This window comes from Arvicanthis niloticus, chromosome 26 (assembly GCF_011762505.2).
Source record: "Arvicanthis niloticus isolate mArvNil1 chromosome 26, mArvNil1.pat.X, whole genome shotgun sequence".
NCBI classification, from domain to species: Eukaryota; Metazoa; Chordata; class Mammalia; order Rodentia; family Muridae; genus Arvicanthis; species Arvicanthis niloticus.
Window position 1 is genome coordinate 1,197,202 of NC_133434.1, and position 19,004 is coordinate 1,216,205.

Below are 19,004 nucleotides of genomic sequence, written 5' to 3' on the forward strand. Positions count from 1 at the left end.
TAACTATTAATTTAAAGATTTGTATACATGGATATTAAAATAAAACAGACTAGCACTCATCTAAGACCTTGTTGTATTATCTCTGCTAGTAAGACATCTGTTTCACAGGATCAAGGGGATTAGTTGAAGGTTCTGGATGTGAAGAGGAGATACCATAGACAGAATGACCTCTGTTCTTACCAATGATTGCAAACAAAGTCTTCATTGCACCTTCAATGATCTCAATACGCTGTTGCTGATAGCTCAGTCTGTTCTTCTTCAAGCCCTTTTGGTGAAAGTACTTCAGTGGGTACTTCACTGACCACCACAGTCCAAATATTAGAAAGAAGCTCCCTGGGAGCGCATGGCCCTTGAAGTTTGCCATCAGTGTTCCAGGATACCTAAAAGATGAGAACTGCAATTAGGTGACTGAATGATGAAGATATATATGTACATATAGACACATATAGGTGTGTATGTATGTGTGTACATTCAACAGAGGCAGAGACAGAAGCAGGTATGTGTGTAGAGGCTAGAGGACAACCTCAGGTATTACTTCTGAGGGATACTATCTACCTTACTCTAACACAGGGCTTCTCATTGGCCTGGAACCCACTAAATATGCTTTTCTGGCTGGCCTGCCAGTGAGCTATATGAATCTGCCTGTCTCCCTGAGACACTGAGATCACAAGGATACACAACATACTTAGCTGTTTTTTTTTTTTTTTTTTTTTTTTAAGGATTTATTTATTTCATTTATATGAGTGCACTGTAGCTGTCTTCAGACACACCAGAAGAGGGCATCGGATCTCATTACAGATGGTTGTGAGCCACCATGTGGTTTCTGGGAATTGAACTCAGGACTCTGGAAGAGCAGTCAGTGCTCTTAACCTCTGAGCCATCTCTCCAGCCCCCATACCTAGCTGTTTTACATGATAGAAAGTAAGTCTTTCCACTCTATATTTTGAGCCAGGCATAGTGGTGCATTGCATGCCTAAAGTCCTAGCACTTGGGAGGTAGAAGCCAGAAGATCAGGAGTTCAAGGTCATTCTCACCTTCCTGGTAAAGAAAAGGCCAGCCTAGGCTACCTGAAACCCTGCCTCAAAAACATCATCCCCGCCACACTTTGGCAAGAAGCAGAACTGATCCCAAATCATAAGCCACACCAACAAGGATCAAGTCTTTTTATGTGAGAAGCCTTTAAATCACTATAATATTATTGTCTGCCATGTAACTTAGGGATGAGGAGAAAACTGCCAGCCCCCAGGGCTGTGAAAATAAATAAAATTGGTGGGAAGAAATGGAGAACAGGTAAGTATCCCTTTCTAGGCATGGATGTGAAGAAGAGAATTAGAGAAAAGAAAGTTTATTATGTAGTCATTAAAAAAAACTTTTTATTGATTCTTTGTGAATTTCACATCATGCACTCCAATCCCACTCATCTCCCTGCCCCTTTGTATCTGCCCTCTGCCCTTGCAACCCCCAAGCCCTGCAAAAGAAAAAAAAAAAAAGCAAAAATCTCATCATGGAAGCTGTGCTGTGTCACAGTGTGTCATACAACTTTTTTGTCCAAACATCTTTACTTATAAATATTCATGGTAATGAGTCACAGGTCTGGTTCAAGGCTTCTGCTTTACTACCAGTACCGGATTTTCACCAGAACTCCTCTTGGATATCTTGTTGTTGATATCATAGAGATCCTGCAACTTTGTATCTGGAGGACTGGCCTCTTCACATGCCCCAGTAGTTCTTAGATAGGGTCGGCCAACGCAAAGCCCTGGATCTGTGCTTGGGTGGTAGCTGAGTTGGTCAGCCTGCCAGCTCTCCCATACCCACATCACTAGGGCCAGCTCTCCAACACTGTCCCGGCTAGTTTACCCAAGTGCCAGGATTGGGGGTGGGGCTGATGACTCATGGGGCCTCTTCCTCATTTCTTGTTGCTGGACTCCCTGTCTTGATCTTATATTTACTTCTGATTTACTAGTCTGCTCTCTTGTAACTTGCCTTGCTTCCTTAAAGCAGTCACTTGGAAGTGTGCTCTGGTAATTTGTAGCTCTTCATTTCTTTGCAATGGTTTTGGTGTGTTATTCTGTTGCTTAGCGTGTGTTTCTTTGTTCATGTTAAATTTTCTTTCTCCTGCTTGTCTACATTTGAAGAAGCAGTCACCTGCTCTAGGCTTCATTGCCTGTCTTTGGGAGATGAATGTCTTCACCAGTCAGTCTAGCTTCTTCAGATATTGATTGATTGATTGATTCATTCATTCATTCATTCATTCATATTCTCTCAGTCCCATCTCTCTTCCTCTCCACTCCCCCTCTTCCCTTTCTGTGCATGATATATGCACATGGGTATACATAGACCAGAGGTCAATGTTGGGTCTCTCTGTCTCTGTCTCTCTCTGTCTCTCTGTCTCTCTCTGTCTCTCTCTCTCTCTGTCTCTTTCTGTCTCTCTCTGTCTCTGTCTCTCTCTGTCTCTCTGTCTCTCTGTCTCTCTGTCTCTCTGTCTCTCTGTCTCTCTGTCTCTCTGTCTCTGTCTCTCTGTCTCTGTCTCTGTCTCTCTCTCTCTCTCTCTCTCTCTCTCTCGCTAGGGCATGGGACATCTTGCAAAAAGAGTAAATAAATAGCCTTAGGAGTGACCTTTACTAGCTCAAAAATTCATCTCCCATTAGCAGTGAGGACTCAGGCTCAGGCATCACCCTATATTGCCATTTTTGTTACTCGTAAGTTTACGGGTATCCTCTCCTGGCTTTTTGAGAGAGGCTCTCTCTTTGAACCTGAAGTTCACAATTTTGGCTAAGCTTCTTGGGTCTATAAGGTAAAGTTTTTCATCAGATTTGGAAGGTTTTTTAGTCAGCATTTCTTTGTTCTTCCCTTTTTTCTTTTGGAGCTTATGCTACATGTGTGTGGGGAAATGTAATATTTTCCCATGATTTGCCAGCTCTGTTACTTGTCTTTGTTCTTTTTCACACCTGCTCTTCAAGCTAGATCTTTTTCAAGTTACTTGATTATTTGTTCCCTTTCTTTCCTCCCTTCATCTTTCCCCTTATCCCTTTTTATTTCTCTCCATCTGTCTTCCTTCTCCTTCTGCCTTTGAGACAGGTCTCACTTTATAGTCCAGGCTGGTTTTGAACTTATCATCCTTCTGCCTCAGCTTGCCAAGTTCTACCATCACAGGTGTGCATTACCATAGTGCCCTGCTCTAAGGAGTTCTTAACTTCGGTGATTGTACTTTTTTCAGTGTTAGGATTTCTACTCTTTTTGAAGTTTGCCTTTCTCTATTTAGGTATCTTATTTGCTGAGTTATGTTAATTGTATTCTCTTTTAATCCTTTGAACAGTTTTAGTTCTCTGAACAGATTTAAAATAACTGCATTGAAGTCTTTGTCTATTAAATACAGCATTCAAGCTATTTAGAGTTTTCCTACTTCTTGTGTCTCTGTAAAGCAATTCATACTTTACTGTTTTTATGTCTTGTCCATTTTAATTGTAGCAGCTCTGGGCTCTATGGTGGCTCGCATAGACTATGAAGACCTGCATGATGTACAGATTCTCCTTTATTTAGCTACAATTCTTGTTCTTTATTAGTTTGATTTTGTAAAGGTTGCATCTTTATTTTCATAACAAATTATTAGAGATTATTAGCCAATTATTTGAGCAGAGGTTTGCTTCAGTCCCTTAATTCTTCATGGCATCCAGTCTGTGTCAAGGCATCTGTTTATGGGTTGGAGAAGGCCAGCTTTCACATCTTCCTTGACCATCACTTGTTGCTGGGAGTTCCCAGGACTGTGTTGAGAGGCTATCAAAGCTGATTTTTTCTATTTCTCATTTCTGAGTATTCATTACATGTTCATTTCTCATGGGCAGCAAAGCCAAGGATTTTTCATACTTGGAATTTAGTCTTTATGTACTAATGTTTCCATGATTAACTGATCTTACTTAAAAGCCATCAACTGAGTAAGGGGGTGATGGGAGCATCTGTGGGCAAAATGTTCTTACCCAAAGATAGAAGCTTTCCCAGAATAAATGCTTCTCACTTTGTTGCTTACATTAAGTTAGTTTTCAGTTCCATGAAGTGATTGGTTTTGAGAGATTTGTCTAGTTTTATATGTTATCCTTTCCCCCTCTGTTTTACAGAAGGAAATTACCTGCTATAATCTTCATTCCGATACAACTGCAAAGCTTCCTTTTTTCCTCTTGCTTAACTCAGATTCTTGTTATTATCAAACCTGCTGTACTCCATTTTATTGGTTTAACCAGCTTTGCAAATGCATGCCAGAGTCTTGTAGATTGACTGCCATCTCCTTTCCCCTGGCCTTCCAGAATTCCCCCTAATAGATTATGTTTAGGTGGAGTCCTTATCTGTGTCTGTGTACTTGGTACCAGATGCCAAGCCCTGCCCTTGCCTTTTACTTGGTCTAAAGTTCACACCTGTGCACAGCAGGCCTGGAGCATATATACTACATAGAAGGCTGAGCACCTTGACCTGACCGTGGATAGAGATGGAGGAGGAAGATTTCTTCCATTCACAGATGAATGGATGACTTCCCTGGGTGAACTACATCGTGGAACAGGTGGTAGAATTTGTAGGATGAGTCAGTTTTAGTAAAGAAGAAACCAGACAACGAGTGACTTAACTAGAAAGAAAAGATCTCTAATAATTTGGATCACCAATAGGTTAAGGCTGAGTGGTTCAGGCTCCAGCTGAGGTTTCCCTTTTCCACTGTGTTCTGTCATCCTCTAAAATAAGAGGGGATGGCTGCTTCATTAATCTTTTGATTAGTAAATTTTGTTTTTTTCCCTCAATATCATGTATACTTTTTTTTTTTTAAATAAGTACTAAATAAATACTCCAGCAATGTGCCCGGCAATACACATGGGAAGAGTGACCAGTGCACAACAGAACAGAAAGAAAACTCCACCAGCAGGAAAACATGAGAAAATGCTTTCACAGAGGAACACCCTCAACATTCTCATCTCAATGCATGTGCTATCTTTTCATAGTCATGAACCATATGGCAGGAGCAGGAGGGATGCACACATCCAAGGGGCAGCGGTGGGAACCTGCTCCATGGTTCAGGCAGCTGTCTCTCTGTTTCATTATCTAGGGAGAGCATTGGGAGAAGAGCACAGCTGGGGTGGTGGGGTTGGCTTGATTGCCATGTTCTTTTTTTTTTTTTTTTTTTTTTTAACCCTTCCTCAATCTACAATCTTAAACTCCATGCATAAAAAGGTAGAAGACGTGAGAGAGAAAAGGACTCCTGGTAGGATTTGGTCCAGGATTTCCTCACTGTGCCCACCCCGTGCCTCCTTTTTAGAATGGTACTGAATAGTCTTATGTTGTGAAGTATATCATTTCCTTTTTTATATTTTTCCTTTTTTTTTTTTTTTCCCCCGAGACGGGGTTTCTCTGTATAGCCCTGGCTATCCTGGAACTCACTCTGTAGACCAGGTTGGCCTTGAACTTCCTTTTTGATTTTAACCAAACCACAGTTACGAGATCACTGTGAGTCTCAGAAGAGACATTGGGCCTTCAAACAATTCTGAGACTCTGGAAGGCTTTTGAAGCTGAACTAAATGCATCTTGCACTATGACATAGGCCTGTGGGGCCAGGGAGTGGAATTTGGAGGGTTGAACCAGAAATGCTCTCCATAAGCTCCAGTATTTGGACACTTGGTCCCCAGTTGTCCCAATTGGTTGCACTGCTTGGGGAAGGTTTAGGGGGTATAGCCTGGCTAGCGGGGGGGGGGGGGGAGGGTAAGTGTCATTGGAGGTAGGCTTTGGGAGTTTATAGCCTCACCCACTTCCTTCTGCCTCATGTCTGTGGCTGAAGTTCTGATCTCTCGGTTCCTGCTGCAGCTGCTTGCTCTCCTGCCTTTATGAACTCTCCCTCTGGAACCACAAGCCCAAAGAAACTCTTGCCCCCTCCCCCCCCAATTGCTTTTGATCATGGTATTTTATCGCAACAACAGAAAACTAACTAATACAGTTATGAATAATTCTGTCTCTACCACCACCACCCCTCACCCAGGTTGGGGATGAAATTCAGGTCTTTGCACAGGATAGGCAAGCACTTTACTGCTGAGCTACATCCCCAACCCCCAAAATTCCCTTTTACTGTGGAATGTTTCACTATATGAAATTAAACTGGTTGTCTACTCTGCTAGACCTGCCATGACGAAGTACTACAGTCAAGAGGTCAGCAAACAGTAGACATATGTTTTTTTACAGTTGTGAAGACTAAAACCCAAATGAAAGTCTTGATTCTGTTTGGGACCTCTTTCATTAGCTTACAGATACACATCTTTCTCCTGTGTCTTTATCACATGTTCTTCCTTCTGTTTGCCCCTAGCTTCAAACATTCCTGTTGAACAGACTCTAATTATATTAGTTGAGAGCTCATCCCAATGACCTCAGTGTATTAAATAGTGCATTCTAAGGTACTAGGAATCAGGATGTCAGCACAAGAATTTGAAGGAAGATCTTTATCTTATCACACCCCCGACCAATTCTCCCCTCAGATTCCTTTTTAGGTCTTCTAACATGCAAAGTGTGTTCACTGCGCCCCAACTTTGTTGAAGTCTTAACTGTTGTGGTTTGAATAAGAACGGCCCCCTTAGGCTCATAGATTTGAATACTTGGTCACCATGGAGTGACATAGTTTGAAAGGATTAGGGGGTGTGGCCCTGTTGGAGGAAGTGTGTCACTGGGGGTGGTGGACTTTGAGGATTCAGAAAGCCTATCCCATGCTCAGAGATTCTTCCTGCTGCCTACAGATCCAGATAAAGAACATCCAGCTACTTCTCCAGTGCCATGTCTGCCTGCGAGCCACTGTGTTTCCCACCACCATGATGATAACAGAATAAACCTCTGAAACAGTAAATCAGCCCCAATGAAATACTTTCTTAGTCTATGAGAGTTGTTTTGGTTTGGGTGTCTCTTCACAGCAACAGAACACTGGCTAAGCCACAGGTAATCATCTCAAGAGACTGTGAGCAGTCACGGTAGGACTCTTTCTGAGGCAAAGCCTTCCTTTATCAGTGATACTTAAAAACAAGAAGGTATCTGCTTCTGAAATAGGCATGGACATTACCATCACCACAGGAGGAACCATAAGGAAGAAAGCTGTGGGTCTCAAGCAAGTCTGAAGTTCAGCAGGGCAAACGCAATTAGATTTTATGGCTTGAGAGTGATTCTTTTTTGCTTGATGATGTGGTTTGGGCCCTAGACTGGCTCTTCCCTTTGGTCATTGGCCGGGGGATCCTGGCCTTCTGAAACTGAGATAGTTTCGTCTTCTAAAATGGTGGAAGCAGCTTTGCCAGTTAGAAAATCCTGAACTTCCAGGTAACTTGTAGGCCTTGAGCAAACCAGACTGTGAATAGGATAGGAAACAAAACTAGGCCTCTGCCAGACAGGGTCTGAGGCAGCTGAACTGCAATTACATTTCAGCGGGCATTCTGATCCATGTCAGTCATGTGTGTCCGTAGCGCAGATCACAGGTTAACCAGGCCTGCTTCACCTCCCATTCCTTCAGAATCGTTGTAAGTAGACACCTGAGAGGGCTAGGCTGACTCCATGATAGGTTTCAAATCAGCAGTTCAGGAGACTAGGCCTAAATCTCTGTTCCCAAGAACTGGGCAAGTCCAGGTCTCAGAAGCTGCCCTACCCTGAGGCAAGCACAACTAGTCAGCAGTTTCCTCGGCAAGAGTTCCAGCCCCTCCCACCCCCTACCCCCAGGTCCCAGCAATGGTTCTGAAATGAGAGCCAAGATTAAGATAGAGGTCACTTTGCCCTCCCTGGAATTCCCTTAATGTGCTTTAAATCAGGCCTGTGAGCTCACTTTGGGGTCTCTCCATCTTTGCTGGGCTTCTGCAGAATAAAACACTCTTTGCATTTACATACTATTTGAAACCAGGGTGTCATTCTTCCATGAATCACAAACCCTTACACACCTTGCTTTTTCTGGCAGAACTGAAGTCTCTTGCTTTGGATCTGAGCCGTGTTAGCTGTAGTGTTACTGCATCTCTTACCGGAAGGGCCGTTTGACTCTTGAGTCCCCCATTTCTTCTCCCCCTTCCCCAAACCAAATTCAGTCAAGCCCTATGGGATGCTTGCACTTGCTGTGTTCCCTGAATCCATTTCCAGGGTTGTCTGGACAAGAGCTTGAGGGGTTAAACTCAATGGGTCTTCCTGAGCAGAGGCTTCCCCACCCTCACTGCTGGGTGCATCCTCACATGGGCTTCTTGCCCTTTCAGCCAAGACTTAGTGCTTGTCCTCATTGGGGTTCCTGCCTATCCCAAGACCTGCAAATCATGGCCATAGTTAGTCTGCCATTTTCTCTCCCTGCTCTGGACTCTTCCCGATGCCTCTGGCTGTGCTCTCCCTCGTATCTGCAATAAAAACCCCAGATTTCTTGGAGGGGTCATGTCCTCCCTTTATACATCCTCCAGCAGTCTTCTCTATGGCCAACAGAAATGCCTTCAGCCACCTCTTTCTCCTTCTCCTCCCTTCTCTGGGAGAAGTGTGAAACCAACAGCTATATTGTTAAGGAGCCACACAGTGTCACACATTGTTATTAAGTCTCCATACCTTAGGAGAATAACTTTGTTTCCTAAACCTACTGTATCCTGCAAATCATGTTTTTCAGCTTGTGCTGAACTTGTATCCCCATGAGGTGTATCCACCCCTTTGCCTTGTTAAACTCATGAACACTCATGATGACTCCCCTTCCACAGGATGTATTCTTGCACTTACCCACCCCACAGGCAGCCTTGAGGCCTGAGCCCTCCAGGTGCTAACAGGCAATGACCTCAACAGCTGTTTTCTGCCAACCCTGACCCTTCCCCATGAAAGAGACCTCAAAAGCCAGGGAGGGGTTGTTCTCTGAAACTCTGACTGAGGGGGAGGTAGTCTTCTGGCCAGACCCTCCTGCACTACTACTGCATACAGCTTGCTTTAATCAGACAGCCATGAAAATGTATTTCCCCCTCTGGTTTAACAGAAGCTTTCCACGAATGCTTACGTGGACTTCTTAAATAAACTCATCTTTCATGATTACTGAGGAATCCCATACAGAGAATTCAACAATGAAAATGTATCCCTTCTTTTAAACATAATCGTCTTAAATATAATAAATATAAACTTCTTGACACACCATTCACAGTTGTTAATGTATTATTTTCTTTGCAGATGAGCTGTTATATCTGTGGCAATTGTCTTCATGTAAATATCTCTATATTCATTTTATATCCTAAGGGGGGAAAATAACCAAATATGTGGCCCCTTTAAAAATTTAATTTTTTTTAAATTTGGTTATTTATTTTATGTATATGAGTACACTGTAGCTGTCTTCAGACACACCAGAAGAGTGTATTAGATCCCATTAGAGATGGTTATGAGCCACCATGTGGTTGCTGGGAATTGAACTCAGGACCTCCGGAAGAACAGTCAATGCTCCTGATGAGCCATCTCTCCAGCCCCCAAATTTAAAAATTTTGTTGAGCAGTATTGTCAGCATATGTTTAATTTTAAGGTGTGTACGTGTGTGTGGTGTGTGGTGTGTGAGTGTGTGTGTGTGTGTGTATGGGCATTTTGAGATGATTTTTGACTGTTAAAAGCAGGTTTTACCAAGCCCTTATTTTTGTCAATCCAGGATACAATAAAACTAAAAAAATTTTTAAAACTTAAAAATTTACATTTATTTGTGTGTGTGTGTGTGTGTGTGTGTGTGTGTGTGTGTTATGAAATCTCTCCAGATTTGTCCACTAATAAAGATAGGGCACAGGATGTTATGGGAGGAAGTAATCATTTTCTGATGGAGTCTGCTCCACGAGATGGAATCTATATCTGATAGTGTTAACAGGGTCAAGAACTTGTCGCTAATTAAGGCCCTAGGGGGGAAACTAATGCTATAATTGCTAAAGTGGATATAGTATTAAGACTTAATGACACACTGCTTTACCCAAGTGCTGGGATTAAAGGCATCGACACCACTGCCCAGTGAGAAAGATATTTTTAAAAGGCAGAAAGGAACCGCCATTGTGTAAGAGAAGTAGATCTAAAGCCATAGGTATGAAATGTACTGTTGATAAGAAAGGCTAATGAAAAAAAGGGAAATGTTTTTGGATGAGAGTGAATTTTTTTTTTTCCTTTTTTTTTGGTTTTTCGAGACAGGGTGAGAGTGAATTTTATATAGTAAAATAAGGTTTTGCGTCAAAAGGTCATTTAGAACGAAAATATATTATGACAAAATTAGAGTTTTTGTGTGTGGCAGAAAAGGTTGAGTTAGGGTGTAAATAAAGAAAGGTCATATGAAATAATAAGATGATATTTAAGATTATTGAATTTGCTAATGGGGCAGTGTGCACAGGTTTAAGTTAGATGGGGTCCTGCTGTTGAGGGGAAGTAGCACTGATATTTTAGCAGACTTTGTGCCTCATATTGCTTTGTTGGAGCATTTTTTTTTTTTTTTGTCATACTGGTATTTTGCATGTATATTCTGGTTTCTGATTTTGTGTTTTTATAGTTTTTTGTGTGTACGTGTGCATTTCTCTTTTTAAAAAAACTTTTATTTTTGTTGCCGTTATTTTTTTTTAAAGTGAGAAAGGGCATAGAGTTGGGTGGGTGGGTAGGGAGGATCTGGGAGGAGTTGGAGGAGAAACTGATTAAAATATATTGCATGACTTTTTTTTTTTTGGTTTTTCGAGACAGGGTTTCTCTGTGTAGTCCTGGCTGTCCTGGAACTCACTCTGTAGACCAAGCTGGCCTCAAACTCAGAAATCCACCTACCTCTGCCTCCCAAGTGCTGGGATTAAGGGCATGCACCACCACCGCCCTTCGACAATTTTTTTCAATTAGGAAAACAACTTAAAAATACAATATCCTAAAATAAAACTGTTGCATAAATAACATTTTTGGTAGATTAACAAACAGACAAAAAAACCCAAAAAAAAACAAAAAAAGCAAAACCTGTTTCCCTCAGCTACCACTTTTAGTTCTTAAAAAAAAAAAAAAAAAAAACCCAAAACCAAACTTTATTCTTTCACAATTTTGTATATACCTCTATAATCTCTTTACTTCCTTAGACCACACTGAGTTCTTAATTAACTTTAGGAATAATACTTCTGTTATATGTCACATGTAAACATTATGTCAGATAGAGAAGACAAAGGAGGAAGACCAGATCTACATCGGTGGTGGTTTAATGTGGTCCAGGAATTTTTTCCCCCTTAATTAATTGCTTTGCCAACCTCTTCTCCTTCCTGAAGGTTTCTTTCCCACCTACTCAGTTCTACCTAAATCAAATCCTAGGAATAAGCTTTCTTCACATTGGGGGACCATGCAATGATGTTTGTTCTCTGCACTCGTAAAATGTGATGTTTGGTTAACAGGATTGTAAATTAAAGTTCCCAGAAAGAAGGGCTGTGTCAAGCATTCCACACCGATTCTATATGTTTGGTTGTTTTTTTTTTTGAGGTAAGGTCTTCTCACTGTGTATCCCTGGCTGTTCTGGAACTATGTAGATCAGACTGACCTCAAACTCACAGAGATCTATCTACCTGTTGTGCTCTCAGAGTGCTGAGACTAAAGGTGTGTGGCACTATGCCTGGCTGATTTAGTCTCTTAAACAGAGCCAGTCTCTCCCTCTCCCTTTCCCTCTTCCCTTCCTCTCTCTGCTTGCCTCCCCTCTCTGTGTGACTTAATGTTCCTTGTGACAGGAACTCCTGTGGTGAAAGAGTTTAGCAGCTTGTCCGAGACAGTCCACTTCTGTCAACCAGTAAAAGTTTTGAGATTCCTTTCAGAAGATACCCAGAACAACCAGATAGATAATGACAGACGGGGATGCTCTGATCGGCTCCTGTTCGGGGTTATAGTCTTTGAGCCACACTCCTTCCACAAGACTTACACAAGAGAGTTTGCCTACTTCTCAGGGGTGGAATCATTCTTTTGTTTGCCAGGGTTTACCTTGTCTGCATTTGGACAACAGGAATACCTTAAAAATCTTTCTTTGACTTTTTGTTTTTAAGTTTCAAAAATGTAATACTGTTTATTTGACTTCAAAGACATTTCAGCATTCTAAACATACAAAAAATAACAATGTTGCAAATTGTGTTTAGGTACAGAGGGTTCTGGAACTTCCATTGATGCCTGTGGTTCTTCACTTTCCTGACAATGATGAGTTCAAATGTTTCTTTTAAAAATTTAAAATCTACTCCACTTAACTAAGGAAAAACCTCCAAACACTTCTCATGCCTGCCGATCCCTCTCCCCTTTCCACAGCTAAGACTGTCAGCAGAATGCTATGCCATTATATACAAAAACAAGACGGCTTGAAGCTAAATGGATGCCCACCACAGTATCAACAGGTCCAGCCTCACAATGCACGTCCTGAGCTATGGCCCCCTCCAAAAGGCATCTTCCCCTCACAGCCTCCACGCCAAACAAGGAGCATCAAGAATCTGGCTGGGTTGTTTTGTTCTCTTTACAAACTATAGATATGTACAGTTGACAACTCAGGATTTCTAGCCAATAACCATATAGTTAACACTACCTTATGAGCTGAGAACAAAATGCCAGAAACATCTTCAAATGCCTTGTCACACCAACAGCAAAGTGCACTGAGTGAGGAGGACGTGGGAGTGCCTGTTCATTTTCAAAATGTTTGGAGGTGTGTACCACTTTGATACGGTTTCAAAGACCCCCCCCCCCCCACTTCATGTAAACCACTGACACTTTGAGAAGCTACATTATGATCGTGATCAAATTTTGTAATTAACCCTAACAAGGGCAATAGACATGACTCAAATAAGAGATGTGTCAATCACAGTGCTCTCCTACTCTAAGGTATTCATAAGGAGACAGTTTTTATTCATCTTCCTCCTCCTCCTCCTTGTCCTCTTCCTCCTCCTCCTTGCCTTCCTCCTCCTCCTCCTCTTCCACTTTTTTCTGAGCAACTTTAGCAGGACCCTTGGCACCATCTAACTTCTCTTTAGGCTTATAGTCAGCAACACCCTTCTCATACTTCTCCTTCAGCTTTGCTGCCTTGGTAATGTAAGGCTGCTTTTCACTGTCACTTAAGTTATTCCACATCTCACCCAGCTTTTTTGCTACATCTCCAATGGAGATGCCAGGGTTTGTGGATTTGATCTTGGGGCAGAATTCAGAGCAGAATAAGAAAAATCCAGATGGAGGTCTTTTGGGGGCATTCAGGTCCTTCTTCTTCTTGCCTCCTTTAGCTGGTCCATAATCTTTCATCTCCCGATCATAGCATACTTTATCTGACTTTGCTGTTTCATCAAACTTTGATTTCTCTTTCTAGACATTGTCTTCCACCTCTCAGAACACTTCTTGGAAAACTCTGCAAATTTGACTGGAACCTCTGGGTTTTTCTTCTTATGTTCTTCCTGGCATGTCTGCATGAAGAAGTCATAAGCAAACATCTTGCCCTTTGGTTTTTTGGGGTCACTGTTAGCCATCCTGACTGTATTATTCACTAGTCTCTTCTTTGACTTTTTTGTATTCCTTCCCACATTAGAATAACTCAAGGAACCCAACACTTAGGATCTAACCAACTAACACACTTCTCTTTTAAAATTTTATCTGCCTTTGCAGCCTATGTGGATCCCAAGGCTGAGGCTGTATACAACTGACATCAAGTCAAGAATAGACTTTGGAAGACACCTATTCACAAGGAAGCATGCAAAACCAGTAGTTCTAGTCCTCTGCTTAAAGGAAGAAAGAAAGAAAGAAAGAAAGAAAGAAAGAAAGAAAGAAAGACTGAAATAGTACCTAAAAATGTAGAAATGTAGTCCTTTTAAAAACTGAGCACAGAGATTTATTATGAAATGGAAGAGGCTGTCACCTGTAGGAAAAGAACTTGTCTCCTAATCCCTGCAAATCAGAATTCCTGACATGAACTCTAAAGCTACTATGCCAATCAACTAGGATTAACTTTAAAGAAAATCACAACCCTAATAAAACAAACTTTACAACATGAAGTTGAGTGGGTAGAGAGGTAGGGGGAGGATCTGGGAGGAGTTGCAGCTGGGGGAGGAGAAAGAATATGATCAAAATGTGTTATATGAAATTCTCAAATTAATAGAATTAGTTACTTTAAAAAAATTCTTTACTAACTGGGCGTGGTGACACACCTTAAATTCCAGCATGTGGGAGGCATCTCTGAGTTTGAGTCCAGCCTGGTCTACAGAGCAAGTTCCAGGACAGCCAGGACTACACAAAGAAACCCTGTCTTGAAAATAATAATGAATAATAATAATAATAATGATAATTAATAATTAATAATTCTTTACTCTGATGCTTTTTATGAATATTCTCCTCTAATATATAAATGGTTTATCTTGTTAGGTCCCAATGCTCTTTCTCTGACAATGCTTGTTTTCCCTAACTCCTTGAATTATCTGCTCGCACCCCTGTAACTCCAAATGATAACTCTTTAATTTTGTTTCCTTTCTTGTGTTAGGGTGCCTGAGGCTTTAAGATGCCACCACTCCACTAAATCCTCACCTTTTACATTTTGGGGAACTGTCAGGCTTTTTCCAAGTGGCCTCCCCAGTTTCCAGTCCCACCAGCAATGTCCAAGGTCCCCAGCCTTTTTTTTTTTTTTTTTTTTTTTTTTTTATAATGTGCTTCTCATGTGTTTCTGTCTTCTGTGGAGAGATCTTTCAGCTGCATTCTCCATTTGTGATTGGGTTGTCACTTATTGTTGAATTTGAATATGTATTTTGGATACATACAAGTATCAGAGAAATGATTTGATAGATATTTTCTTCACTATGTAAGTTATGTTTTCTCTTTCTTTCTTTTCTTTTCTTCTTTTCAGACAGGGTTTCTCTGTATGGCCCTAGCTGTCCTAGAAGACAGGACTCTGTAGATCAGGCTGGCCTTGAACTCAGAGACCCACTGGCCTCTGCCTCTGAGTGCTGGGATTAAAGGTGTGAGCTATCACCACCGGGCTATGCTTTCACTTTCTTAATGGCATCCTTGATAATACAGAAAATTTCATTTAATTTTTTTGAGACAGGGTCTATGTAACCTCTACTGACCTGGAACTCACTATGAAGTCCAGACTGGACTTGAACTCACAGAGATATGCTTGCCTCTGCCTAATGAGTTCTGGGGTAAAGGCTTGAGCTACCACACATGGACATTTTTACTTTTTATGGTTAAATTTTGCTTTTTTTTTTTTTTTTTTTTTGGCTTTACTTTTGGTGTCATATCTCCAAAACCCACCATTTAACCAGAGGTCATAAAAGTTCACACCTATGCTTTCTTCTAAGAGGTTTATATTTCAGTGCCTATATCACATGAATGATTTATTTTAAATTAACTTTTGTATGTGTTAATAAACTAGAGTTCCAGTTTCATTCTTTCACAGCAATGGCATGTGTCTCCGCCATCTGTTGAAGATTCTTACCCACAATGAAGTGTTTTGATACCTTGTTTTCTTATTAAACCTCTCTGTCTCTCTGTCTCCTTTCTCCTCTCTTTGTGCATGTGTGTGTGTATGAGAGAGACAACATTATGTTTCATTTTTTTTTTTTTTTTACCTTTTTTGAGAAAGGTTTTTTGTTTCCTTATGTGCACACCAGGCTAGCTGGTCCTCCAGTTTCTGGGGACTCTCCTGTCTTCACCCCCCATGTCACCATAAGAGCCCCTGGATTACAGGTGCATGCTATCATGTGTGAATTTCTTTATTATTTATTTATTTATTGTTTTTTTGAGACAGGGTTTCTCTGTGTAGCCCTGGCTGTCCTGGAACTCACTCTGTAGACCAGGCTGGTCCCGAACTCAGAAATCTGCCTGCCTCTGCGTCCCAAGTGCTGGGATTAAGGGCGTGTGCCACCGCTGCCCGGCGTATGTGTGAATTTCTGTGTATTTAAGGGCTATGAACTCAGACCCTCAAGTTTGCATGTCCAGCCCTCTACTCTTTTCTTTCTTTTCTTTTTTTTTTTTTTTTTTTTTTTTTTGGTTTTTCGAGACAGGGTTTCTCTGTGTAGTCCTGGCTGTCCTGGAACTCACTCTGTAGACCAGGCCTGCCTCTGCCTCCCAAGTGCTGGGATTAAAGGCGTGCACCACCACTGCCCTGCCTCAGCCCTCTACTCTTGAAGTAGAGTCTGACTCTTCGAGGGAGGACCTTGCTTTCAACCTGTTCTAGCTGTGGTGATAAGTGCTTAGTCCTCTCAGCATGATAAATGTAATAAAAGCCTTTTTAGTCTAGAGAGTATGAAAATAATGGGAGAGAATGCCTGTCACTCAGGGGAAATGACTCAAAAACTTTCTTGAAAAACAAGAAACATTAGTCAGTTAATAAAGGTGGAGTTCCAGGAAGGGCTCATGCCATTAAAGCTAGGCAGACACTAGCAGCTGTTCACGGATAGGACAGATCAGTGCAGGAATAAGATTGCCTATTTTCGTCATCCTTGCTCTCTCACCTCATTTAGCAAGAAAGATCATGAGTCATTATCTCCCATGGGCCCACCAGGTAGTACACCTTGAAATTTGGGACTTGACAAAAAGAGTATACTGGAATGTCAAATCAAACAGACTTTGTGACCCTAGATGCCCAAGAATCTCTGATAAAGTATATACACCACCTTACACATGGTGGAGAAAGCCTGAGATAAAAAGGATTCAAGTGAAACTTTGAGTCAGAATGGGTGCATCCTATTTCCTGAAGGCAGCTGAGTTCCCAAGGAGTATGCTGAGTAGAGTGTCAGACATGCACTCGGTCTTGGTTTTGCCGCTTCTGCCATCAAAACCTTTGGTCAAGTTCCCTAGATTTCTGCTTCGCTTCTCAGCATTCTTAAAACTGGGCTGGAAACTCCCACTGTATGAGCTTTCTCGATGATGAAACAGAATGTCTGTCATAGCCAGCTTAGGGGAGGGAGGGTTATTTTGCAAAGGTGCTTCAGAGCAGAGCAGAGCAGGTTAAGGTATGGTCAGGCAGAAAGCAGAGAAGAATAATGACAGTGCTCTCTGGGTATCTTTACCCATTTCATGTAGCTCTGGCCATGGGCTGGTGCCTTGCACATTCAGGATGACTGTGTTCCTGTCAGTTAACCTGATAGAGCTGCCCTCAAAGAAGCACACTTTGAATGCCTAGGTAATTCTAAATTGGATCTACTAATCAGTGAAGAGTAGCTAGGCATCTCACCCCATCTTTGGGGGGAGTCTTGTGAGTACTAGCTGAAAATAACTAAGAATTAACTAGAGCAAGTGTTTTAATTAATGGGCCTTTCCTCTTTAATCTGGTGATTTTAAACCTGGTCCTTGTATCGACGGGGAGAAACCTGGATTTCTATGCTCAGAGAGGTATACTTGTTTAGCTAAAATTGCTGTCTGTTGCTGAACTCATGAAAGGGAACAAATACAGTTTCATATCATCAAATGCTGAGAGAGTGGAGGCTGAGCATACTTTTGTAATGGGCATGGAGTAAGTGTCTGTTTGGTTTGTTTGGTAAAGTACATACATACATACATACATACATACATACATACATGTGATTTATTAACTAATTAATTTTTAAGTCTATCCATTTTTGCAGGAACCCAATGGTTTCTGTCCAAGTTTCAATCTGAGATACATCTAGCCCTGCTGGTTGTTACCTGGCCCTGTTCTGGGAGAGGTACTTAGTAAGAGTGCAGGTGTGGTGTGGATAATTGCTGCTCACTGCTCACTGGATGATGTGCATATATGGCCATGGTTGTAAAGTCCATCAAGGCCCATCCCTGCTCTTAATAGTGTGACCCATAGAAGTATGTCTAGAGTGCCCTGCCCTCTAAAACTTGGCAGCCGTTACCGTCATTGCCTTATCCCTTCAAGAACAACACACTGGGAGTAAGACCAGACTAATGGACCTGCTTATTATCACTTAGAACAAAACTTCTATGAAAAAGGAGGGCTCAGTTCCTGCCTAGCTTGATAGTTTGATCTTGGTGTCTTGGACTCTCTCAATCTCTCTCTCTCTCTCTCTCTCTCTCTCTCTCTCTCTCTCTCTCTCTCTCTCTCACACACACACACACACACAATACTACCTTGAATGTAGAAAGGGCAGTGATAATGGAAAGACCTCTCTAAAGTCATCAAGTCAAATTCCTAGGCTGTTTAATATATATGTCTCTGAGACCCTAAACTGTCTAGTTCATTTGTCATTTATTGACTGTATACCATTATTATTTTTGTCTGTTTTTTTTAAAAAATAATTTATTTACTTTACATCCGAATTGCAGCTTCTTCTCCCTCCTCTCCTCCCATCTCCCTCCCATTCCTCCTCAGAGAAGGAGAGGACTCCCCTGGATACCCACTTGCCTTGGAATATCAAGTTGCAGTAGGACTAGGCACATCTTCTCTCATTGAGCCTAGACAATGTAGGTCTGGTTTTGTCTGCTTTGAGACAGGATATTATTATGTAGTCCAGAAGGTCTGGAACTCACTATGTGGCTTTGACATCACTACATCTTCCTATTTCTCTCTCCTAAGTGCTGGGGTTACAGGCATGTGCCGGCAGGCTTGACCAGTCTTTGTTCTTTCGGTGTTAGCTTTTTGGAGTTCTTTGTTTTATTCTGTATATTAATCCCTTGTTGGATGAATAGCTGGAAAGTTTCTCTCTCGTTCTTCAGGTTGCTCTAACTCTTTTCCCCCTCAACGGTCATTTGTTATATGCAAGCATACTTCCATTTTCTATTCCCTTGCAAGAATGGATAGCTATAGATTGACATTTCCATGTTGATGATTCCTGCAACTTTGTTTTTAGCCTGACTTCATCAGATTCATAATCCAATGCTCTACTAATGTGACTGGTACACAAAAGATGTTTCTTTGACCCTTCAGAATTGATATGTCCCAGACCAAGTTCACCATCTTCCCTGGCACCAGGCTGGCTTCTCTCTCTCTCTCTCTCTCTCTCTCTCTCTCTCTCTCTCTTTTTTTTTTTTTTTTTTTTTTTGTTGTTGTTTTTTGGGACAGGGTTTCTCTGTGTAGCCCTGGCTGTCCTGGAGCTCACTCTGTA

At 41.6% G+C, this 19,004-nt stretch overlaps 1 protein-coding gene and 1 pseudogene across 1 annotated transcript in view; both read right to left on the minus strand.

The window, feature by feature from the left end:
• Tmem45b (transmembrane protein 45B) overlaps positions 1-19,004 on the minus strand; it is a 37,169-nt gene that overhangs the window by 5,168 nt on the left and 12,997 nt on the right. Inside the window, exon 2 of the mRNA XM_076924589.1 lies at positions 181-380. Within this exon, the coding sequence (XP_076780704.1) occupies positions 181-364 (184 nt within the window). The 5' untranslated portion in view covers positions 365-380. The remainder of the gene's footprint in view (positions 1-180; positions 381-19,004) is intronic.
• LOC143438925 (high mobility group protein B3 pseudogene) lies at positions 11,630-18,932 on the minus strand (annotated as a pseudogene).